Below are 27,033 nucleotides of genomic sequence, written 5' to 3'. Positions count from 1 at the left end.
ATTTGGTAGATTTCCCCTGAGAGGAAATTTCTTTACACTTAGGAAGTGCTTTATGACTCGTGATAACTTCTAAACTGTCCATCCTGGCTCCTCTTGTGCTCATTATGGGATAATCCCACTTTACAAATGAATTTTCTCATTAAGTATTATTTCAGTCCTAATTGTTGCCATAAGTTAGTGACATTGTGCTACAGAATTTTTTTTTTAAGTGGATAGGTTTGCTATCTGCTTGGAGTGGTTTTCTCAAGGGACTAAGAAAGAGTGATAGAGAATGATGACCTAAATTCCTTCAAGTCAGAAGATCTGTTTCTGTTATTTACAGAATATATTTTCTAATAGAGAAGAGAAAATACCTTAAAGCTTCTTATAAATTTGATGTCTTTAGAATTGCGTACTAATTACAAAATACTTGAGGTCTTTCATTGTACTTGAGTTTATATAAGGATATACATTTTTTTGTATATTATCCATGAAAGAGATATAAAAGTAAGTTCAAATTAGGGATAAAGTTTTTCTTTTGAGGTAAATAAAATTACCAATTTTTAAATTTAATTGCGGGCCGGCCCCGTGGCTTAGCGGTTAAGTGCGTGCGCTCCGCTGCCGGCGGCCCGGGTTCGGATCCCGGGTGCGCACCGAGGCACCACTCCTCCAGCCATGCTGAGGCCGCGTCCCACATGCAGCAACTAGAAGGATGTGCAGCTATGACAGACAACTATGTACTGGGGCTTTGGGGGAAAAATAAATAAATAAAAAATCTTTAAATTTAATTGCGACATTCTTATTAAATAGCATTTCTGGCCAAATTTAGTCAAAATTGGAAAAATCTGCGTAAGAAAACAACTTTTTGCATTATGTCCACTTATTAGATATTTTTCCACTGAATTACTTTAAAGTTAAAAACACAAGAAATTTGCATGAATGCCTTTGTGAAAAATAAAAGTAAATATCTTTCGGCTAGGTATAGTCTTATTTCACTCACTTGTATTTTTGGTAATATAGTTACCAGATCATGTATTGACAGATCATATATTTTATCCATTGTTTTTAAAGTATTTTTACTCCTAATAATTCTTGTAACATTATTTTTAAAGTTGTTCATCATCTTTCAATTTTCCTTCTATGTCTTCTTCATTTAGTTACCTTAACCAGGGGAAATTCAATTCCTGAGTTTCAATATTTTTTTTAGGAACATTGTTTAGTTGAATACTTTGCCCTGTTCAATGACTGGTAATTTTTGATTCTCTATGTAATTTTTGGTTAAGCAGTCTTCCAATGAAGATCATACTAGACGTTGTAACCATAATTTGAAGTTCTTGCTAAGATGCCTTGTGTGCTTTTTGTGTGTGTGTGAGGAAGATCAGCCCTGAGCTAACATCGGCCCATCCTCCTCTTTTTGCTGAGGAAGACTGGCCCTGGGCTAACATCCATGCCCATCTTCCTCTACTTTATATGGGACGCCGCCACAGCATGGCTTGACAAGCGGTGCGTCAGTGCGCGCCTGGGATCCGAACCGGCGAACCCCGGGCCGCCGCAGCGGAGCATGTGCACTTAACCGCTTGCGCCACTGTGCCGGCCCCTGCCTTGTGTGCTTTTATGGCAATAAGGTTGCAATTCAAGGTGTGCCTTTTTGGTGGGAACCTTGCTTACTAGATTTTATAAATGTATATCTTTATATCTTTTGCTTTTACTTCTGAGCTTTTGAAGAAGACGAATTTCTGAATTTTCTTTAGAGTGTTAAATTATGATGCAATATAGATTCTAATGGCTCATATGGCAGTGTGCTGATCAACACATCTTTTCATGCATTATGCTCTCTACTGCTAGTCCACTAAACATTTGCATTTTAATAAGCCTTACTTAACAGTCAGCAAACTGGTGGTGCTGAGGTTTCTTATTTAGTACTCTACCTTCTATGTCATAAGGTCAACACCATTTTAGCACTTGTCTTGGATGGAAATGAGTTTTAAGCTAGTTATTATATATCTAAAATAATATTTATGGTTATTAAGTAAATTAAATGTGGATGAATGGGCAGTTTACCCTGCTCTAACTTCTTTTTATAAATGTCAGTGTTCTTAGCAGAGATAATTACGTAGTTAGCCATCTCCTTCATTTTAATTTTAGGTCCTTAAAAATTAGATTTTTTTTTACTAAGAATAAACTCAGACCTCTTATTTCCAATTTTGTAAGGCAGGAATACTAATGTCTTCACAGTTTCTTTTGCTGTAGTAAGAAAGGTAGAAGGGAAAAAAAAAAGACAAATCATCAGTAGCAAGCATATTTTAGACCCTGTTGTATGCAGAACCCTGTAAAAGAAAAATCTACAATAAAGGCCTTAAATGAGCTTAGCATTGGGGGAAAAAAACCCATGTTAACAATACATATATATATTATATACATATATAAACACACATATAGGTGTATAGCAATTTAAGAGCATAAAACGGCATATTGAAAACAAATAATTAATATTATATAATTTGATAGAGAGGAAAAGCCTGAGAAGTTACTATTTTTTTATATTCTACACAAAGGGACACGTTTCATAAATGAGTTTGTTCTAGTCTTCATAGACTTTGATGAGTTTTATTGTATTGAGGATGTGTTCCTCCTCAGACCTCACCCGCATTTATTAGAGCCGTTCAGTATCCATTCCTTTCTCCCTCAGCCTTTCCCTCACCTCTGATTTGGTCTTTGACAAAGGCTTCCTGCATCTTGTCCTTGGCAATCATGGGTCTGCTCGACTTTCTCTGAATAGACAGGAGGATTTTTCATGAGAAGCAGAGAGGTGGAATGAGGAAGAAAAACATTTTATGTGAACAGACCTGCGGAATCGGACATCATCTTAAACTCCCCTGCAGCTGCACACACCCACATGCACACACTCTTCCCCATTCTCCCAGTGCAGTTACACAGAAATTTTAGGTTAGATCAGTAGTCAGTATTTACATTGTCATAACCGGATATTATTCACCGATGACCCATATAGTATAACCTGATGATATTTACTTTCTCAAATAATTTGTCTAAAAATGTCTTTATTTTCACCTTTCTCTAGAATAAAAATTTGGTAGGGTTTAGAATTCTACTTTGAGTCATTTTCACTCTGCATTTGGAAGGCATTGCTCCTTGTTTTTTAGCTGTTGAGATGTCTAATGCTATACTAATTCTTTTTTTTTTTTCTTCTCCCCAAAGCCGCAGTGCATGGTTGTATATATCCTAGTTGTAAGTTCTTCTAGTTCTTCTGTGTGAGCCACCGCCACAGCATGGCAACTGACAGATGGGTGGTGTGGTTCCACATCTGGGAAGTGAACCCCAGGCCACCAAGGTGGAGAGCATGGAACTTTAACCACTAGCCCATCAGGGCTGCCTCTGTACTAATTCTTGATAGTTTGTATGTGGCCCTCCCTCCCTCTCTTCTCTCTCTCTGTTTTTAGGACCTTATTTTGTCTCCAGTGTTTTGAAATTCCAATGCCATTGTGTGGGGGGTTTTCTTTATTTTTACCCATTTTCTGGATTCTTGGTGGACTCTTTCATTCTAGAAATTCATGTTTTTAGTTTTGAGAACTTTCCTTGAAGTAATTCTTTAATAACGTCTTCCTTTTCTCCTTCCATTTTCTCTGTTCTCTTAAAACATCCTTTGTTAAACTGTGTGGACTGGTTCTCTGATTGCCAGTTTTCTACTGTTTTCCATCTCTGTCTTTTCTGTTCCACTTTCTGGGAAAGTTCTTCAAATTTGCTTTCCAACTCCTCTGTTGAATTTTTCATTTCTACTGTCGTATTTTTGTTTTCCAAGAGTTCTTTTTTGTTCTCTGATAATTCCTTTTTATATGGCCTCCTTCTTGTTTCATAGCTACAGTATGTTTACTTTTCTCCCTTAGCTTAGTAATTGTAACATTTTGGGAGTTTTCGTCTCCTTTCTGCATTATCTCTGTTTTGTCCAGGTTCCTTTTTCCTTTTTGGCTTGTTTCTCATTTTGGTGGCGCTCTCTGGTGATGTGTGGCAGAGTTCATATTTAAAAGCAAGGCACTAAAGAACCGATGGGAAGTTCTGTGTGCTTGGGCTGGGCTTTGTTGACCAGTGGCTTCATTTAGACTGCTCCAGCTGGGCTGGTTTTCTGGAGAATTCTCCATTGTCAGTATCTGTGGATCCTTTTGTCTTAACACTTTTCAGTTTCTCCTGAGAGTAAGTCCTGCAGTATTTTTCCTGAGTATACAAACCTGGCTGATGGCATTCTCTGAGCTGACGGGGGGGGTGAAGCCAGAGGTTTCAGTGTTCAGCCTCTAGACTCTTACTTAATCACTCTCTTTCAGTACAGCACTCCCATCCTCAATCCAGAGACCTTCTGCTTCATCCTTTTGAGAGCAAACACTTCTACTCCTCCACCAAGGTGGAGGAAGGCACTCCTTGGGCTGAGCAGGGGAGGAGAGGGGAACTGCAAGTCTGCCTTTTTTAATACAGATTTTCAGTCATTCTTCCTGTTTATGGCCTCATCTGCACCCCACTTTCTGTATTCTATATACTTTTTATATTCTGTATGCTTTCTGTATACAAGTGTTCTAATACCTGTACCTTGCCAGAGTTCTAGAGTATAAACTGGTAGCATCTGGTCTTCCTTTACTTCTAGCTTAGGTTTCAGCTTTTTCTGGTCTTTCTTCTTTTCTCTAGCTATACTAATTACTGAGTTTTTTCATCCATTGCCATGGCTTTAAATTCTTTTATGTTTACAGTTCCCAAATACATATCTTTAACCAGAATCTGTTTCCTGAAGCCAGGCTCGTATATCCAAATATCTACTTGAAATTTTCACTTGGGTCACGAATAGGCATCTCAAACTTACCGTATCCACAAGGGAACTCCTGGTGACCTCCCTGGAACCTGTTCCCCCCACAACCCGTCTTTCTATTTGTTTAGGCTAAAAACCTTGATGATATCCTTGATTCTTCTCTTTCTCTTATTCCCCAAATCTGGTTTGGCAGCAAATCCTCTTGGCTTTGCTATCAACTAGGTTTGTAGACCCAGGAAAAATGTTGAAGGATTACTCTCAGGAGAAAATAGAAAGTGTAAGACAACTATATTTCTAGGTAAATGGGAGAGACTGCTTGTTTTTTTAATGTAGTAAAAATATGGGAAAAAGAAAACTTTCTTGGCCATAAAAATATCAGGTATTTGGGGGCCGGCCCTGTGACTTAGCGGTTAGGTGCACATGCTCCCCTACTGGCAGCCCAGGTTTGGATGCCGGGTGCACACCGATGCACAGCTTGTCCAGCCATGCTGAGGCAGCGTCCCACATAGAGCAACTGGAAGGACGTGCAACTATGACGTACAACTATGTACTGGGGCTTGGGGGTGGGGGAGGAGGAGGAGGATTGGCAATAGACGTTAGCTCAGGGCTGATCTTCCTCACACACACAAAAAAAATCAGGTATTTGTGTAAAGAATCAGAAACCAGATAAACTTTGAAATTTTAAACTTAACAAAAGTACTTTCTTTTCAGTGAATTTCTACTTTGTATTTTATTCAGTGAACCAATATTGTATACCTGCTGGGCACCAGGCATTGTTCTCGGCACTAGGAAAAGAGCAATAGACAAAACAGGTGCAAATTCCTGCCATCATGGAGCTTACATACTAGTGCAAGAGTCAGGAAACCTTTTCTATAAAGGACTAGATAGTCAGTATTTTAGGCTTTTCACTTCAGATGGTCTCTGTCACACCTGCTCAACTCTGCCATTGTAGCGTGAAAGCAGCCATAGACAGACGGTACATGAGTGAATGGATGTGGCTGTGTTCCAATAAAACTTTATTTACAAAAACATATGGTGGGCGGGGTTGGTCCGCATGCTGTAGTTTGCCTGCTTCTGTTCTAGTGGATGGAAACAATGAAAAGTATCTAGTATTTTAGAAAGTGATAAGTAGTATGGGAAAAAATAAAGCAGTGGGAGGAAAATAGAACGTGCCAGGGTTGGGCTGTGATAGGCCTCAAGAAGAGGTGACATTTGAGTAAATATTGGGCCGGCCCTGTGGCTTAGTGGTTAAGTGCGTGCGCTCTGCTACTGGCGGCCCCAGTTAGGATCCCGGGCGCGCACCGACGCACCGCTTCCCCAGCCATGCTGAGGCTGCGTCCCACATACAGCAACTAGAAGGATGTGCAACTATGACATACAACTATCTACTGGGGCTTTGGGGAGAAAAAGGAGGGGGATTGGCGATGGATGTTAGCTCAGAGCCGGTCTTCCTCAGCAAAAAAAAGAGGAGGATTAGCACGGATGTTAGCTCAGGGCTGATCTTCCTCACCAAAAAAAAAACCCAAAAAACAAAACAAAACAAAAAAATTTGAGTAAATACTTCAAGATGAAGGAGTAAGCCATACCAGACCCTAGCATGTGTGAAAAAGAAAAGATTTGTCTTAAGGGTACTTTGTGGAGAATAGCTCACAAAAGAAATACAGGAGATATTGGGAACCTCAGAGACGTGAACTGGGGAGTCAGCACCTCCAGGGCGTATTCTCTGTCTCTCTCTGTCTCTGTCTCTGTCTCTGTGTCTCCATCTCTGCCTCTCTATGTGTATGTGTCTTTCTCTTTCACTGTCTCAGCTTAGGTTCATTCTCTCCTCTTGCACATGGATTTTCTCCATTACACTGAACCATGACCATATGCCCTTCCGGAATTACATCTTTACAGTATTCTAACAAGAGAGGAAAAGCAGTCTTTCTTACCATTTCTAGGTAGAAAAATCTTAGGGAAAATTGAGCCACCTGGCTCAACTTAGTGTGTATATCCAGTGACCAGTTTTTGTGACCTGGGGAATGGGGTGTTATAATTGACTCAGCCTGTGTCATGAACTCACTTTTTTCAGGAGAGTCAGTTCTGTTCCTAAAAGAAGGGAGTGAGAATGAATCATGATGGGCAGAAAAAGACAATAACCAGGGCCGGTGCCGTGGCCTAGTAGTTAAGTTCAGCACACTCTGCTTTGGCAGCCTGGGTTCAGTTCCTGGGTGCGGACCTATACCACTCGTCAGCCATGCTGAGGCGGCGACCCACATATAAAATAGAGGAAGATTGGCACAGATGTTAGCTCAGGTTAATCTTCCTCAAGCCAAAAAAAGAGGAAGATTGGCAACAGATGTTAGCTCAGGGCGAATTGTCCTCACCAAAAAAACCAAAAAATGGAAAACCATAGTTTCTAAAAAAAAAAAAAAAAAAAATAGCTACCATAATTAATAAAACAAATCTCCAGATAAGAGATAAGGTAGTTACAAATACAGGATCTGAAGTCAGATTACCAGGGTGTAAATTCTAGCTCTTTCACTTATGAGCAGTATAATCCTTGGCAATTTACTTCTCTCATGTCTTAGTTTCCTTTTATATAATATGATGTTAGTAATACCCTCTTCATTAAGCATGTTGTATATTAATTTAGTTGACAGATATAAAAGATTAGAAAGTGCGTGACCCAGAATACATTCTAAGTAAGTGACAACTGCCGTCATTCTTATTATTTATCCTCAGCATGTAAAAGGATAGCCAGCAAGATCTACCCTAAGAATGTAAGACTGTGTTAACATTCCATAATCAATCAGTACAATCCTCTATATTAATAGACTTAATTAAAAAGAAAACCATATGATCATCTTAGTAGGTACAGAAAAAGCATGTGATGAAATTCTGCACCGATTCATGATAAAGCAAAAAAGAGAAAACTTAGTTAACAAGGAATAGAGAGGAATTTCCTCAACCTGATAAAGGGCATCTATGAAAAACTTACAGCTAAAACCGTACTTAATGGTAAAAGACCGAATACATCTTCCCTAGGATCAGGAACACGGCAAGGATGTTCACGCTCACATTTATTCAACATTGTACAGGTGGTCCTAGCCACTGCAATGAGTCAAAAAAAAAGAAATTTTCAATATCCAGATTAGAAAAGAAGATGTAAAACTTTCTTTATTCACATAAAACGTAGTCATACGTTTAAAAAATCCTAATGAATCTACACAAAATCTACTAGAGTTAATATATGAGTTTAGCACACTTGTAGGATACAAGGTCAGTGTATAACAACAATTGTATTTTATATTCTTGTGATGAACAATCAGAAATTAAAATTTAGAAACAGTGCTATTTACAGTAGCATAAAAAATATGAAATAACTTAGGAATAAGTGTAGCAAAATACACACAAGATCTGTATACTGAAAACTAAAACATTGCTGAAAGAAATTAAAGAAGACCTAAATAAATGGGGTGATCCCATGCTCATGAATTAGAGACTTAGTATTGTTAAGATTCTGAAATTGATCTATACATTCAACACAATCCTAAACAAAATCCCACCAGGCTTTTTGGTAGAAAATTCTAGAATTTGTATGGCTGTGCAAAGGACCTAGAATACCCAAAGCAGTTTTGACAAAGAAAGCTCAGGTTGGAGGACTCACACTACCTGATTTCAAGATTTATTGTAAATTATAGCTAGAGTAATCAAGACAATGTTGGATAGATTTCAGACCAATGGATTGGAATAGAGTCCAGAAATAAACCCATGCATATATGGTCAATGAAATTTTGACAAGGCTGCCAAGGTAATTCAAGGGGGAAAGGATAGTCTTGTCAACAAATGGTTCTAGAACAATTAAATATTTACATGCAAAAAAACAAACCAATAAAATGAACCTCAACTCTTACTTCATGCTAGTGGAGCATACACTTAAGTGTAAGAGTTAACACTGTGAAACTTATAGGAGAAAATCTTTGGGATCTTGGGTTAGGCAAAGATTTCTTAGGATGCAAAAAAGCACAAATCATTTTTAAAAATTTGATGAATTGGACTTCATCAAATTCTAAAATTTTGCTCTTCAAAAGTTACTGTTAAGAAAATGGAAAGACTCCCCTTTTCCCCCTCCTCCTGGTCTGGGAGAATTTATTTACAAAAATATATCTGATAAAGTACTTGTATCTAGAATATATAAAGAACTCTTAGAACTCAAGAAGAAGAAGAAGAAGAACCTGTTTTTTTAAATGGATAAAAGATTTGAATAGACACTTCACGAAAGAAACCATGAGCCCAAGAAAATTCATTAGGGGAATGCAAATTAAAACCACAGTAAGATCTATTTCACACCCACTAGAATGGCTAAAATTAGAAAGACTGAATACCGAGTGCTAGCAAGAATGTAGAACAGACGGTTTGGCAGTTTCTTACAGAGTTAAACAAATAGCGTACAACCCAGCATTCCCACTCCTAGGTAGTTATTCCAGAGAAAAGAAAACGTGTTCACACAAAAACCTGTATGAGAATGTTTGTAGCAGCTTCATTTATAATAGCTCAAAACTGGAAACACCGAAATGTCCATCAACTAATAAAGAGATAAACAAATTGAGGTTCGTTCATAGATGGAAAACTACTCAGCAATAAAAAGGAATGAATTGCTGATCACAAAATAATGTGGATGAATTTTAAAAACATTATCCTAAGTGATAGAAGCCAGACACGAAAGAGTACATAGGACATGATTCCATTTACATGAAATTCTAGAAAAGGCAAACCCACAGTGACAGAAAACAGATCAGTCAGTGGCGGCCTGGAGCAGGGTTGGGGGGTGGGGGGCATATTGGAGGAGGGGATTGACTGCAAAGGCACAAGTTAGAGAATGCTTCCACAGAGGATATGGAATCAGCAGTGTGGAGCTGTGCCTTGACGGAGAGGCAGCATTTAGATGGGCAGAGAGGAGGAAGGAGGGGGCTTCTGCGTGGGGAAGGAATCAGTGTCTACAGAGGAGAGGACGGGAATCTTGGCATAAGGAGATTTGGTTTCTAGCCGTAGCTCTGCCCTTTAATAACTTTAATAATATTTTTATTTCTTTGCATATTAATAGCTCTTTGGGATTTATAAAGAACTTTTCTATTCACTAGACTATGTCACTTTGACCTCAGATGAACTACCAGTGCTCTGTACCTAAGTTTCTTTATCTGTAAGTCATCTGCTCCCTTTCTTGTGTGGAGTTGAGGTGCTCCTCATTTCTCTGGTGACCCCTCTTATGAGTGTATTAGAGGGAAGGACTGGGGCATGGAGAGAAGCTAACTGAAAGTTCTGAGGAGTGGCAAGATTCTTGTGGGAAATGTCTGAGATTTTCAAGGAGGGAACCTCCACGCCACCTCCCAGTACCTGACCTTCCGTCTGGATTGACCTCCCTTCACGGTATTACTCTAGCTCTCCACTCCCCAGCACTGCCTACTTCCCCACATCCTGCTTCTCTCGCAGCCACTGTGGTCCAGCTTCGGCCTCCTCTCCACTGAGAATGGTTTTTGGTAATGCCACCACTGATTTCTTTCCTCGGGCCAAAGCCAATGACTTTGTTTCTTTTTTTGAGTCCTCCTTTACCTTTAGACAATGGTGAGTCCTCCCTCCTTGAGATTATTCTCTTGGCTTCCAGAATTTCTTTCTCTCTTCATTCTTCTCCTACTTCTGACAGTTTCTCTAGGTGGCCTTTACTGGCTACCTTTGCTCTGCGTACCCTTTTAGTCTTGGTGTTTCTCAGAATTCTGTCTTTGTACTTTTCATTCCTTACACATTACCCTTGGGTGATCACCTGTACTTTTATGATTTCAACTGATGCTGATAACCCTAAAATTTCTCCCCTCTCTCCTGAGCACCAGATTAGTATTTCTGAATTGCCCATCTGGATATTTCTAACCGTCTCCATCCGGATATTCTCGAGCACCTCTGGGTTTCGTGACAGAATTGTTAAGAGCACCGAGTCGGGAGCCAGCTTGCCTGAATCTCACTCCTGACTCCACCACTTAGTACCTGTGGAGCTTGAGCAAATGACTTAACATCTCTCTGCCTCGACTGCATCATCTCTTAAAAAAAAAAAAAAGAATGGATAATAATAACACCTACCTCATATGGTTATTTGATGAAGAGTGTCTGATACACAGTTAGCACCATATGAGTCTTAGCTGCTGCTGCTGCTGTTGTTATGTTCTTTAAGGCACAGCTCTTGGTCTTCCTGGGCCCTCTCCCTGCTCTTCAACTCTTCTTCACATATTCCTAACATGTCAATCACATTCTCAGCCAGCCACTAGGTTTCCCAAGTTAGAAACCGTAGAGTCATCCGTGATTCCCTTTTTTCACTCTTTATGTTGTCTCTTCTGCTTTCCAAATAGCTCATATTTGCTAGTTCAAGGCCCCCTCATCTCTTACTTTTAGCAATGTAAAAGTTACCTAAAGGATCTTTTTGTTTCTACTCTTGTTCTCTTGCCAACTCCTGTCCATCCTTCCCTGTAGGGGCAGAGGAATTTTTCTAAGACAAATATGCTTGTTATATACTTGTACCTCACTGCTCAGGTCAGTGGTTTTCACACTGCTTCTAGGAGCACTGGCGTTCTGTGGCAGGGACTCTCTGGCCACCATGAGATGAGAGAGCACAGGGGAGAGATTGAGCACGTAGATGAGCAAGGAGTAGTCACCCTTCCTGCCCATCCTCTGCCCCACACCTCCCACCTGAACACCAAACACAGCAGCTTTGCTCTTGTCTCTTTTTCTCATCATTGTAGTCCCGCTGTTGTAAAACACCACTGGCGTTCAGGATGAAGTCCAAGGTCTAAGAGGCGCTTTATGGACTTTTCTCACTACTACCCCAGCCGTGTTGTGGGGCTCTGTGTACTTAACACTTTATGAACATGTGTGCTTTGCTGTTTCCTGCACCAGCACTGCTCAGATTTCTCTGCCTTCCTTCATGCTCTTTTCTTTGCCCAATTACCTTTACCATTGCCTCATTTGCTTGCCTAACTCCTAATCGTTCCTTAAGTTTCAGCTCAGGCATCATCTCCAGAAATGGTTTCCTGTCCCTACCTTCAGGTGCAATTGGGCAGCCCTCATCTTTGTCTCCATTGCACTCCATGCTCATCTCCATAACCACACTGATAGTAGAAACTTCTGTGCAGGTATATCCTCCTTGACCTGACTGTGCCCTCCAGGAGGGCAGGACAAAGACCATGTTGCTTTTGCTTGTCATTGTATCCGAGGCTGCTTGTGCATTGCCTGGCACATAGTAGTTTCTTGGTAAATATTTGACTTACTGTCTGTCTCAGTGACTTGACAAGATGGAATGCGAACCTCCAGCAAGGTGTTGTTAATAGGCCCCTGCCTGTCTTGCTGGCTTCATCTCTTGCCCCCTCTTAGCCCCCATGGACTTTCACTGTTCTGGCCGGATAAGCTATTGGTACTTCCCTGAAGTCTCTCTGTGCCTTTCTATGTACTGTTTCCCCTTTCTGAATGGCTCTCCCTCCTCCTTTACTTTTCCCAACTAGCAAACCCCCTAACCTTCAAGGCCACAGCCAAGATAGATTCCCTCTGTGGAATGTACCTGACCTTCAGCTGTGCTCCCGCAGCACTCTCTTCAGACCCAGGGCCTTCTCTGACATCAGTACTGTGTACATTTTTTTCCCTTATTCCATTAGACTTGAGCTCCTGGGGGACAAGGCACGATGTCTCTTTCATCATTTTGTAAGATTGGTGTCCCATTAGCTTCTCACTCCATGTAGAATAAAGTCCAGGGCTTTTGATGTACCGTGGTGGCCCTTCACAGTCTGTCTGCGAACTGTCTTCATTCTGCTCTCATCTCCTGCCAGCAACTGTGCTGCCTAAACTGCAGCCCCTTTCAGCAGATTGTCGTTTTCTGAGCATATTCCAGGTTGGACTGACCACACATAGTCTCTTTACGTGCTTCTTTCTTTTGTGAAAGGCTGGCTATTGGCAGGTGCTCTGTTTTCTTCAGGATAGTGTATTCTTTTTATCCCGTTTTTAAAATGTATATAATATTTCAGGCGTACACCAAAAAAATAGAGAGTAATATAGCACTCCCCAGTATAACCAAAAGAACGTTAGAGAGAGAGAGTGCTTGTGCCAAACTCCTTATTTCTTCCTCCCTGATCCCTTCTTTCTCAGAGAATAATGGCTATCCTAAATGTGGGGTTTATTATTTCCATATGTATTTTATTATTTCATGTGTTTTATCAGTAAAAGATATACATATAGTATTATTTATATAATATTTATATATGTTTATATATATTATATATAATATTGTTTTGCACTTTTAAAATGCTGTACAAATAATATCACCTTGTTCACATTCTTCTACAAGGGTTCTTCTGTGTAGGACAACATTTTTTTTGAGATTTATCCATATTGTTACATATACCTTTAGATAACTTTAAATTGCTACATAGTATTTCATTGTCTGAATAGTCCACAATTTATTTACCCATTCTGTTCTTTTTTATTTTTATTTTTTGCTGAGGAAGATTCACCTTGAGCTAACATCTGTAGTCAGTCTTCCTCCTCCTTTACTTGAGGAAGATTAGCCCTGAGCTAACATCTGTGCCACTCTTCCTCTACTTGGTATGTGGGTCACCGCCACAGCGTGGCTGACAAGTGGAATAGGTCCATGTGGGATCCAGACCCGTGAACCTGGGCCGCCGAAGTGGAGCGCGCTGAACTCAACCGCTATGCCACAGGCTGGCCCCCTACCCGTTCAATTCTTGATCCATGTTTTGGTTATTTTCAGTTTTTCATTGTTAAACCAATTTGTAATGAACATTCTTGTAAAAGAAGAAAAATCTAGCCTTTTTCTAATTTTAAAAAAAGTATTCTGGCAACTATTTCCTGACTGGGTGAATATTAAGCACACTTGACAGTCAGTTTCACTTATTTTTAAAATCAGAATTATCCCTTTACGTGCAGACATCATTTGTCTTTATCACTTACTCTATCTAGCATTAAGCTAGGGCTAGTACTTTGAATGCAAAGCTTTAAGCAAAAGTTACTTGTCTCAGACGTCTGCAAATCGTGTGTCATATAAATTTAAATCATTTTGCCTTAAAAATGCTAAATGAAAGCCAAAGTTAGAATGTTAAAAAAAAAAAAAACACCAAAATTTTGGAAGCTCTAGGTATAAAACCTGAGGAAAAAGCCTATTAAATTGTAAAGGAATAACAACTTGAAGTATGCATGAATTCTGTTTCTCATTCATGATAGAAGACTGGAAGTGACCTCAAATTGTCTGTTCTTGTGACCTCAAATCATCCGTTCTTATACCAGCTTTCTTAAAAACAGCGGGGAGCAGTAGCCACAGCGTCTTGAGGTGGACCATTTCAACATTTTGTGCCCTTGAATAGTCAAATTTTCCATTATGCCCAACTGAAAGAGCTTGTGTTTGAATTGAAGCTCACTTCCTTGTTTTGTCTTCTACTAACAAGGAAAGCGGATTGTTAGTGTTCTCGTTTAAAATAAATAAACTAGCCTTTCTTCTCCAAGGGAAACAATTTCAAATCCTTTTTGCTTTGATTCCTAGGACTTTAGTAACTTTCTTCAGTTGATGCTGAACGTTACTATAGATTACGTCTGTTGTCCTTCTCTGAATGTACACTCTTAGGACACTGTCAGAGAGAGAATCCCAGGTTTCTTGAGCCCTTAAAGCAGCTCCTGAGTTGTGGTATTTGGTCAGCTCGGTGAAGTCGCTGTCTTGCTCCGCTTGCCCCTTCCCTCTCACTAAAACCAGGCAGCTCCCTTCTTCCAGGTATATTGCTTCCTTTCCCTGTTTGTCTGGGCATCCAGGTTATGCCTCTGAGTCTTGCCACGCCCTATGCTAGAAGTGACCACCAAAGTTCTTTCAGTCTCAAAAAAACTTCTGAAATTTTATTTATTCCAGAAAATATACTGCAACCAATTACAAGAATCTTACTAATTTCCCTCATTTTATGCATTTCCATATGAATGTGATTTATACACTCTTACAGCATATTTTTACCTTTTTATTTTCATTGCCTGCAAAATAATTTGTTTATTTAAAACTAAATACTCATACTACAGTTCACTATTATGTTCAGTGAAGTTTTACTTCAAGGAATTTATCCTATAGATAGTCTCACCTTCGGTATGCTAAAAGTTATGTACAAGGGTATTCATTGCAGTGCTGTTTATAATTAAAAAAAAAACTAGAAACATTGCAATGATTGATTAATAATGAACTAATTAAATAAATTGTTAGATCTATATACTTAGATAATCAAGTAACTGGCACTCAATAAATGTTGCATGAATCAAAGAATATATTGTTAAGTGGAAAAAGTGTGAGGTACAGAACAGCACATATTTTGTGGAGTAAAAAAGATGGATGTATATGTACAGTATTCATTTATATACATCCTGTGCTGCATATAACATTTCTAGAATCATACACAATAAACTGCAAATGTTAGTGACCAATGGGTCATGGGAATGGGTGTGAGTAGGGTGTGAGTGAGATGTTTACTTTTAACCTTAAGAAGGAAAAACAAAGCAAAACTAAACCTCAACTGGAGAAGACCCAGAAAAATAAAATGATTGAAAAAAATGCACATACCCTTACAGACTGAATCTTATTTCCTACTTCTTGACATAGCACGTCCACTCCACTCTTCTCACTGTCCCCTAATTTGCATGTGTGCTTTGCCTTCTGTTGGGAAATGGCTTCTCTCTTGTCTTGCACAAATAAATCTTTTTTCCTCTGGAAGACTCTGTATAAGATCTAACCCCTTCATGAAATTTTGCTGGACTATTCCATTTCAAAGAAATCTCTCTTTTAGATTTATGCTTAGCACTTAATCAGTATCATATGATTTTACACTTATTCAGTAATTATTTCACTTTTCCTTCCTACTGGATCTGAGTATAGATTTAGAGAATATTCATTGCCTCTGTTACATTTGCTTTTTACAACATCTAGCATTACGAGTAAGTGTTTAAGGAATTTTCTTCCTTGATAATGTTATTTAAAACTTAATCTAGAAAGAATACTTAGTAGCCCTGTCTTCAGTGACTATCCCCTTTAAACCGTCTGAAATAATTACGGATTTTCCTAAATTGATATTCAAATCAACATTCTACTTAGAAGGGTATCACTAAGAAATGCTAGAGTAATGGTTTTGGCATTTAAAAAATATGCCAGATTTACATGGAAAAGCACATGGAATCAGAATTGCCTTTAGTTTTAAGCTGCCATCTGACCCAAAGAGGAATTCTGTATTTATTAGCTACAGTAGATTTAATATTAGGAGCATTTAATTATGTATATTTTGAAGCTCTGTTATTAAACATACACATTTAGGATTGTTATGTCTTCTTGGTGAATTGGCCCTTTCCTCATTATAAAATCCTTCTCTTTATCTGTAATAATAATATTCTTGTCCTTAAGCCTAGTCTGTCTAATATCAATATAGCCATTCCAGCTTTCTTATGATGACTGTTTATATTATAATTAATTACATCTTTATAATATGTTACTATTTAACCTAAGTATAATATTTATATATATTAATATAATATATCTTTATAATTAATTATAACCTTTTTTGTATCATTTTACTTTTAATTTATCTTTGTCTTTAAATTTACAAGTGTGACTCTGGTAAACAGCATGTGATTGGGTCTTTCTTTTTTAGCCAGTCTGACAATCTCTACCATTTAACTGGGGTGTTTAGTCCATTTACATTTGATATAAATTAGTTTTATTCTTTGAGAATTGCTCATTTAGGTCTGTTAGGGTTTATCTTAGAATAATCTTTAGTCTAGCCCTACTCCTAAAGCATGGCCTTTGTGACAATTTAACTGAATGCCCACGTTCAATGAATTTTCTCCACTCCGGCTGTTTGGAAGGCCAGCATCCTTCAGCCTGTTGTGACCTCCAAAATAGCTGTTCATTTTACAGCTTGTGAGTAGTTGTTCACTGCCACACCTTATGGGGTCTTTCTCTGCACAGTACAGCTTAGTATTTGGCCATTTAAGAAGACCCTTGGGCAGATCTCTGGACCTCCCTCTCGTATTTCTCTCTAGTCTAATAATCTGCCCTGCAAATTCCAGCTGCTACAACAGCCCCAAATTCATATCTCTGTCTTCTCAGCTCAGCACAATACTGCTATGTACTGTTTAGGTCCCCCCTTTCTGAACCATAGTCTGGAATGTTCCTCTAGGCAGAAACTCATCATTATGGGACCCATATGGATCTCTCCTCTTTTAGGGATCATAATCCTGCACTTCAGTTGTTGTACAACACCTGAAAACAGTTGTTTCATATTTCAAATGAAATATTTCCAAAAAAGGAAACAGTTGTTTCATTTGTCCAGTTTTTAGTTATTTACAGGAGGTGAATTATTCAGTACCAGTTAATCCATCATGGCCAGAAGCAGAAATCTTATAATACATATATTTAAAGTCTTTTTTGTTTTTAAGAAATAAGAATATAAAGCTATCATATAGAATCATAGACTCTCTACTGTATTATGTTACTGAGAAATAATCTAATCCAGCACACTTATTTGAAAGATGAGAAACTTATGAGTTACTCATAAAGTCTGTCCATAGCCCAGGTTTTCTAAATCTCTGTCCACTGCTCTTCCCACAATAGTAATCTTCTGAAAATTTCTCCTGTGTTTGAAATGTAATTTTAAATGTCAAACTTTTTTTATTTTTTAGAACCCTTGTAATTCTCCTTGCTTAATTTTTTGTTATATCAATAGTATTATTCACCTTGCTGTTAACGCAGGCACGAAAAAAGAATCGTTACAAGTATATTTTAGAATAATTGATGATGATGATAATATTTAGAATAATTCTGGAACTATGTAATTTCATATAAGACCTAGAAAAGGAGTTACTTAGTGCTTTTAATATAATTGAGGTTTTTGCTTGTTTTTTTCAGTTTGTTTTCCTTGCTGTCTAAAAAACACAACAAAGTTCTGGAACAAGCCACACAGTCCTTGAGAGGTTCACTGAGTTCCAGTGATGTTCCTCTACCAGATTATGTGAGTAATTACCTTACTTGGTCAATAAAAGATTTTCCTTTGACTGTTAAATTTATAAATAAGACTATGCCTCTCCTCAAGATCTGTGATCTTGGTACCTGAGAAATATCTAATACACAAATAAAGGAGTAACGTCTCAAATCAAGGGAAAAATTTTTAAATGATTATTAACAAGTGGTTGAAGTCAGTCAACCCTAAACCAATGCTTGTTAATAATTAGGACTGTTATTACCTTAGTCAGGAAACCCATTCAAACTAATTACACAAAAACAAAAAGAGGGATTTTATAGGAAGTGTGCAAGGTTTCTCTTATCTGAACTCCAGAGGAGGAAGTACACCTGGATTTCACAGAGAACTAGAGCGTGAAATTGGAAAGCCATTGGATTCAAGAATATCCTCTTTCAAGGCCATTTTGTTTCTGTTCTCTGCTTCTTTGTGCTTCAGTTTTATCCTTCTACTTTTCCCTATTTGCTGACTTGGAACTAAAATAGTGACTCCAGCCCTTCCCCTTCCTGCCTCCCAGCTCGTAACGTGTCCTTGTGAGTGTCATGCCTTTAGCTAACTGAGTCTTGAAGTCCTACTTCTCGGTTCCTGAGAGAGAGAATCTGATTGGCTCCACTCAGGTCAGCGTGCAACTCTAGTCTTGTCCGCCATGGTCAGCAGAGAACAGCACTAACATGCTGCCTTTGTTCCATCCACTTTAAGGGTGAGGAGCTTACTACCGACCTCAGAGGAGGATGGTGGAATAGAATAGAAGCAGCATGGGGATGAGCATTATATAACAACAGGAAGGAGAATCCATTACGCGTTTCTTTAGGCCAGTGCCACTATCTGTGACAATTCTTATATTTTGGAACATGGCTTAGATGAGGGTGCTAAAAATTATCTTTTGTAGAACACAGAAGTAGTTCATCAAGTTCTAACAAGGACCTCCCTAAATCCCCAGACAACAACTTAGTGGGTTGATATTTAGAAACTTTATGAGAGAATTTTTAAATTCTGAGTTTGAAGTGATACATACCAGACAGCCAGGGAGTTGTTTTGCTGGTTTCCTGTGGTTTGTTTCATTTCTAAATGGTTGTGCTGATATGAGACTGTGGGAACAGCACCCAGTCCGGATAGCAGTCGCTGATAAACAGAGATAGCTATGTGCAGCCACAACCTGACTGGTGCTATTTTTCTTCTCTTTTATTTATTTTGTGTGTGTGTGTGTGTGGGTGGGTGGGTGGGTGTGTGTGGGTGGGTGTGTGATGTTATGATCTGTCATCCCATTAAGGTATTAAGTTTGTAATTTCAAAGTACTTCTCTCTTACCAAAAAAACAACAGTTTTTTCTAAGATTTTCCTACTGGTTTAATATTCTCAACTTTTGAAAAAATTAGCAAAAAGCTCACTTACTTCTATCCTTGCCATGACTTGTTATAAGAAAAATATTTCTTTATAACTGCTCCTTGGAAACCTCAGTTAGGGCCGGAGTGGCATTAGGGGTTGTGTTTATTAAGAATTTGAATCTGATTCATTCATAAATGTTTTGTTATTTTTATGTAATTATCATTTGATTTTTGTAGTATTCCTGTGTCATGTATTCCACAAAAATGTGTTGAATGTGTATAGTCCTGAGGTTGCCCCAGCAGCATTCTTCTTTAATCAGAGACCATAAAATTGTTATTTCTTTGAGAAAATGGGTCATATTTCATAGTACTTGCTAATCATGGAGGTGTTTATGCAATGAAAGGAGAGGTTGAACTCAGACATATGAATTCTACTAATAAGCTTTACGTTTGTGTTTTTGTTTTTGCTGAGGAAGATTCACCCTGAGCTCACATCCCTTGCCAATCCTCCTCTTTTTTTCCCTTTATGTGAGCCGCCACCACAGCGTGGCCGCTAACAGACGAGTGGTATAGGTCTGCACCCGGGAGCCAAACATGGACCACTGAAGTGGAGTGTGCTGAACTTAACCATTAGGCCACCAGGACTGGCCCTTGAACTTCACGGTTTTTAGAGTCGCTGACTATTTTCTTCTTGCATTAAATTTTCTCTAAGTAAAAAGTGAATTTATTAAAGCATTCACTTTCTAGAAATACTGGGAAAATTCCATTTGGAATCTGTCATTAACAATCTTAATTTTAATATTTGTGTGTTTGAGACTTCACAAATCACAGCATTTCCCAAATGAGTTTATGAACTTGAATTTTACCGTCTTTCCTCAGTTAATTGAAAAGGGTGGGTAACACTAATTCAGTAGTAGTGATGACTGTGAATCTCTCCACCTGCCATTGATCTGAAAGATGAGTAAAGAAAAGAGTAGCAACCTCAAAAGTAAGTGCTGCAGTGTGTTCTTCTTTTTAATAACTCAGTGTTTTATTGGTCATTCCCATTGCTCAAAACACTATGTATAAGTGATTGGCACATTTGAAACCATGTTATCATTGTCATTCTCTTGTACATTGGTCATTAACAGGGAAAATAAAATATGTTCCTCCTTTTTCTTCCCCAGAAATTTTACTTGTTAAGTGTCTTTGCCAAAAACCACACAAAATTCTGTATCTTGGACTACTGCTTCAGACCAATTGTTTGTAAAAGATGGAAAAGGAAAAGGAAAGGGTCTTAATGTAGCAGCACATTCCCCGATGTACGCTTTCTATACCAGGATTGAATGAACTATATTAGCAAAGAGTTTAAATACGTGCTTAAAAATAAGGATATGTTTTTCTTCTCAATGTAGTACATAGAGTACTTTCAGTCTATCTAGAGGTTTCTGAGTTTATTAAGAAAATGTTTATTCTCATTATACTGTATAATTCGCAAGTCAGTTAAGTAACAACATAGAAAGCAAATAGCAAGTTACAAAAACATTAGTATTAGTACTTTAGTACAACCGTGTTTGTCTGAACATCTCAGGGGAAACCTGAAGCCTTCAGCCAAGTCTAGATAATGAGGAAATGCCCCAACTGCTTAAGGGGAAATAAAACAAAAATTGTACTCATTTCCTCTGTGGGGAGAGAGAATGCCCACTACAGAGAGTGAAGGCTGGTTCTACAGCTTCTGCAGGGGCAATAAAGATGTTTAGGAATGCCAATGAGGTTCAGTTGACTTGGCTGAGCTTTGGTGTCTTGATATCAGGATTTCATAAAATTTAATTCAGTGATTAAAGAGAGAGGAGAGAATTGTTAAAGAATCTTTCAATAATTTTTTAATAAGAATGAACCTCTCGGGCCGACCCCATGGCTTAGCGGTTAAGTGAGCACACTCTGCTACTGGCGACCTGGGTTCGGATCCCGGGTGCGCACCGACGCGCCACTTCTCTGGCCATGCTGAGGCCGCGGCCCACATACAGCAACTAGAAGGATGTGCAACTATGAAGTACAACTATCTACTGGGGCTTTGGGGGGAAAAAAAGGAGGAGGATTGGCAATAGATGTTAGCTCAGAGCTGGTCTTCCTCAGCAAAAAGAGGAGGATTAGCATGGATGTTAGCTCAGGGCTGATTTTCCTCACAAAAAGAAACAAAAAAAAAGAATAAACCTCTCAAACAACTTTGGTCTTCATATACAAGAGAACCTGAATATAGAAAATGAAACAAAAATGATAAATGAGTTATAGTTGCTTTTTAAACTATAACCATGTTTTTTAATTATGAATATTGTCACAATGTCGTATAAGCTTTGTTTCTCTAATTTCTAACAATCATCTTAGCAACTATTTGAGATAAGAAGAATCTAACTTTTATTCTAGGTGGAACCATAAGGAATCAAATTATATTGCCCTTTGATCATCAAAGAACTTTTTAAACTTTCTGTAGGACCGACTCTCCCATCTCATTCCAAACAGTAAATGCAAAGGCACAAGCCAAAAAGACCCGGGCCAAAAAGAGTAAGGAGTGAGAATCAGAAAAATCAGCAGAAGTACAAATAGTCGATAAGAGTTTATCATTGACTTGCTAAGCAGGTATAATGCTACTAATCTATATATATAAACACACACACATTCCAGTGGTTTTCAGAGTCTCATTTTTACTTTCATTCTCTCATGACTGTACAGTGGAGTTGTCCAAAGGCTACATGATAAGTGGTAATTTCATTGCTCTGACAGCTAACAGAATGTGTACCTGTATAGTCTCCTGGTTTCAAGTTTTTTTAGTTTTAATTTCTAATATGGTAGGTACCGATACATAAAATTCACATAAAAATAGCTTTTTTAGAGCATCAGTGATTTTTGAAGGGATCTTGAGATCAAAATATTTGAGAACCAGTGGTATGTATGATCTATCATATACATACTCAGAAAGAACAATTAAATATATGCTGTCTTATATTCTGTAATTGTTTCATTTGTGTTATTCTCTCTTCCAGTAAGATTGAATGCACTTTGAAGGCATGATTCTCTTGTATCTTTGGCTGAAAAAAATAGACTAAATATTAACCAATTAATTGATGAGTATGAAGCCCCAACTCAGTACATCTGTGTGTGGTGTCAAAAACCGAAAAAGAGTCTTAGACCTAAATCATATCTGTGTGACATATAATTTGAAGTGTTTGATCATTTTCTTAGTCAAAAAAGATTAGTTTCTAACAGGTAGTGGACATGGGTAATTTTCAAGCTAACTTGTTCAATTTTCTCATTAATTTTTGCATGATCTTTGACAGAATTCTTTCATATTTAACAGGTGGTTTTAGCATTTTCTCTTTTAGTTCAATGCGAATAGAACAGATTGTTCAACCTCTACTTGATCTTATAGTTTGCTATCTTAAATCGTAACTTCCCAAAGAGCAAAAGCCATGTATTTGAGATTTATTTTGATCAGGTCTTGATTGCTTATCATTATCATTCTACATGGAAACCTAAAATATTGCTAACCCTAGAATATGTCATTTGACTTATCTTTTAAATTGACAGTTCTTATTAATAATCTTTTAGCCCTTGTTTATAAGTTTTGTATCTGCTTTTAATTTCTTCACCAATATATTATGAGGTATTCTCAGCTGATTCCGTACGACAAGAAAATTTAAATTGAGGGATTTTTCACTTTTTTCCCCCACCTATTTTAGGTCATTCCATTTTTAAGATTCCTTGTTAGTGATTCCTTTAACTCAGATCTCAAATTCATTTGACTCAAATAGTTGATGGATAGGTAATATTGAAAAATATCTTCACCTGTTTTTTTTTTTTTTTTTTTTTTTTTTTTGTGAGGGAGATCAGCCCTGAGCTAACATCCATGCTAATCCTCCTCTTTTTTTGCTGAGGAAGACTGGCTCTGAGCTAACATCTATTGCCAATCCTCCTCCTTTTTTTCCCCAAAGCCCCCCAGTAGATAGTTGTACGTCATAGTTGCACATCCTTCTAATTGCTGTATGTGGGACACGGCCTCAGCACGGCCAGAGAAGCGGTGCGTCGGTGCGTGCCCGGGATCCGAACCCGGGCCGCCAGTAGCGGAGCGCACGCACTTAACCGCTAAGCCACCGGGCCGGCCCCCAGCCGTTTGTTTTGTAAAATGTTTGTGCCTTTACTGACCTAATGTTAAAATGCCCCTCTTCACACACACATACACATTAATAAATACAAAAATACACATACATACTACTCTTTATATTTCATAGTATTCTTGATGAGACCGTCACAAATTTTTTGGTAGGATTTAAAGGCTGGGATAGAGACTATAACATTTATATCACACGGGAACAGTTATCTTGGATGGGCTGCCATATCCAAGAAGTTTGAAACTATGAAATTTGTCACTATTAAAATAGTTTTGGGGCCGGCCCGGTGCCTTAGTAGTTAAGCGTGTGAGTTCTACTACTGGCGTCCTGGGTTCACATCCCGGGCGCGCACCGACGCACTGCTTGTCCGGCCATGCTGAGGCAGCATCCCACATACAGCGACTAGAAGGATGTGCAACTATGACATAAAACTATCTACTGGGGCCTAGGGGAGAAAAAGGGGAAAAAAAGGAGGAGGATTGGCGATAGATGTTAGCTCAGGGCTGGTCTTCCTCAGCAAAAAGAGGAGGGTTGGCAAGGATGTTAGCTCAGGGCTGATCTTCCTCACGAAAAAAAATAAAAATAAAATAAAATAGTTTCTTTCAGGTATTGTCACTTTTGAAGGAGTTACTTTTGGGTGTTTATTCCAGTGATGATGACATTAATCAGAATATTGCTAAAACTTATGTTTTGGAATTACTTTAGCACGACATGAGAAGTAAAAATGAAGAAGGCATAGCAACTATACACAGGGAGGCTATACACTATACACTAAGAGGCTAGTTAACAACTATACACTAAGAGGCTAGTTAAAACAAATGCACAACTAAAATACAATTCAATGTGACAAATTTTATAAGAGGGTTGTAACCAAAGTTGTGGAATGTTGTAAGATGGAGAGACAACTTTTGGGAAGTAGGGAAGGAATTGTGGCAGTTTTCATAAAAGGAGTTGAAATCTGAGCTGGACAGTATTTTTAAAAGGAGAGGTTAAAGCAGGAAAACATCCCAGGGGCTGCCCTTCTAGAACAAGGGCATACAAGTGAACACAATGCCTCACACCATTGGGGTCCTCGTGTCCAGCACAGCGTCTGGCGCATAACAGGTGCTCGGAATTATTTGTTACCCCTTTCTCACACCATACACAAAAATTAACTTAAAATGGACCATAGATCTAATTGTAAGAGCTAAAACTATAAAATTCTTATAAGAAAATATAGGAACAAATCTTTGTGACTTTTGGTTAGGCAAAGACTTCTTAGATGATACCAAAAACACAAGCAACAAAAGAAAAATAGATAGATTGGACTTCATCAAAATGTAAAACTTTTGTGTTCAAAGGACTCCATCAAGAAAGTGAAAAGACAACCACAGAATGGGAGAAAATATTTGCAAATATTATATCTGATAAGGGACTAGTATTCAGAATATGTGAATTACTCTTACAACTCAATCATAAAAAGACAGATACAATCACGTGTTGCTTGATGACAGGGACACGTTATGTGTTAGGGGATTTTGTCATCGTGGGAACATCGTAGAGTGTACTTACACAAACCTGGATGGCATAGCCTACTATACACTAGGCTATGTGGTACTAATCTTATGGGACTGCCATTGAATATGTGGTCTGTCATCGACTGAAATGTCATTATGCAGCACATGACTGTAGTCCAATTAAAAAATGAGTGAATATTTTGTAACCTAGTTCTGTAGCTTATATAGCTGTCTGGCCTTGGGCAGGTCATTTTGCCTCTCTGGGCCTCAATTGCCTCATCTGTAAAATGGGAGTAACAGTAGAACCTACCACCCAGGGTTGTTGTGAGGATTAAATAAATGAGTCCAAGTGGGATCCTTACCACACAGCAAGCGCTTAATAAGTGTTAGCTACTAAAGTTATGCTGTTCAGCTCATGTGTGGGAGAGAGGTTCTGGGACAATAGATGTTGGTTCAGAGGATGGGGTTGTGTTTGCATCCTCTAGTGACAGGGAGAGCTTCCTGCAGGAGAGTTGTAGGACAGTATCAGATGGAGAGGTAGAGATAACAAGAGCCACCGTTAACTAACCACAGATAAGCAGCTAATCAGGAAGCGTTTCTAATCTGTCTGGGAACATGTGAGTAGTTATTTGGCATCAAAGGGTGAATCTCAACCCCAAAGATGGGCCCTTGCTTCCTAGCCTGCTCCATGACCTTAGAATTATTAGGGCTCAGTGTTTCCCAGAGCCGCTCAGGTGAACCAAACCAGAGTGACCGCCAAGAGCAAAGGAATGGGTCATGTTGGCATTCTCTATCGATCAGCCGCCTTTCCTGAATGCCAGGCATGTGCCAGGCACCCCACTAGGCCTTGGGTGAGGCAGTAACTAGCTGGATGCTCACCAAACCCATTTCCTCTCCCTGCTTACACAGCTAAGCAACATTTTCTAACACCCTTGCATCTTGATGGAGAGCATCTGACTAGCTCTAGCCAGTGGAATGCAGGAGGAAATGATGTCACCACTGTGCCATCTTCCACACTTCACTTCTCTCATCATCTGCTAGCTAGATGCAGGAAATCCAGTGTGAGATTCCCACAGGATGGCAATGCCTGGACCCCTGAATCATCTTACAGAAGACCAACTTGTACCCTCTTGGACTGTAATGCAAGAGAGCAATAAACTTTTATTACATTTAAAAAAATGGGCAAAGGGTCTGAATAGATGTTTCTCTGAAAAAAACATACAAGTGACCAATAAGCACATCAAAAGATGCTCAATATCATTATCCATGGCGAAATGCAAATCAAAACAATGAAGTTCACACCCACTAGGATGACTATAGTCAAAAAGGCAGATAATCACAGGTGTTGGTGAGGATGTGGAGAAATTGGAATCCTCTCATAGCTGCTGGTGAGAATGTAAAATTGTGTAGCTGCTTTGCAAAACAATTTGCAGTTTCTCAAAAGACTAAACATAGAATAACCATATGACCCAGCATATGGTAATAAATACTGCCAAAGAATTAAAAACATATATCCACACAAAAATGTGAATGTTCATAGCACCGTAATTCACAATAGCCAGAAAATGGCAACAACTCAAAGTCCGTCAACTGGTGGATGCATAAGTAAAATGTGGTATATCCATACAGTGGAATGTTGTTTGACAATAAAAGGAATGAAGTACTGATATGTGCTTCAACATAGATGAACCTTGAAAACATTACACTAAGTGAAAGAAGCCAGTAACGAAAGGCCACATTTCATTTATATAAAATGTCCAGCGTAGGCACATCTTATAGAGATAGATAGTAGATGCATTGGGCTGGGGGTGGGAAGCAGGATGGGGAGTGACTGCTAATGAGTACAAGGTTTCTTTTGGGCATGATGAAACTGTTTTAAAGTTAGCTTGTGGTGATGGTTTCACAACTCTGAATATGCTAAAAAAGAATTGTACACTTTAAATCGGTGAAGTACATGGTTGTGAATTTTTATCTTGATAAAGCCATTTTAAAAAAGTAGTGCTGGGGCCGGCCCGGTGGCGCAAGCAGTTAAGTGCGCGCGCTCCGCTGCGGCGGCCCGGGGTTCACTGGTTTGGATCCCAGGCTGGCACCGACGCACGGCTTGTTAAGCCATGCTGTGGCGGTGTCCCACATAAAGTAGAGGAAGATGGGCATGGATGTTAGCCCAGGGCCAGTCTTCCTCAGCAAAAAAGAGGAGGATTGGCATTGGATGTTAGCTCAG

General features: G+C 38.7%; 1 protein-coding gene across 3 annotated transcripts in view; it reads left to right on the top strand.

Moving 5' to 3' along the window:
• DYM (dymeclin) overlaps positions 1–27,033 on the top strand; it is a 437,675-nt gene that overhangs the window by 235,645 nt on the left and 174,997 nt on the right. For all 3 annotated transcript variants that reach the window (XM_087439193.1, XM_004422520.3, XM_087439192.1), the window contains one exon: positions 17,739–17,841. In XM_087439193.1, the coding sequence (XP_087295319.1) occupies positions 17,739–17,841 (103 nt within the window). The remainder of the gene's footprint in view (positions 1–17,738; positions 17,842–27,033) is intronic.

This window comes from Ceratotherium simum, chromosome 14 (genome assembly GCF_057802395.1).
Source record: "Ceratotherium simum simum isolate JZ-2026a chromosome 14, ASM5780239v1, whole genome shotgun sequence".
NCBI lineage: Eukaryota > Metazoa > Chordata > Mammalia > Perissodactyla > Rhinocerotidae > Ceratotherium > Ceratotherium simum.
Note: the sequence above shows the minus strand (reverse complement) of the source record. Positions and strands in the feature narration are given on the sequence as shown.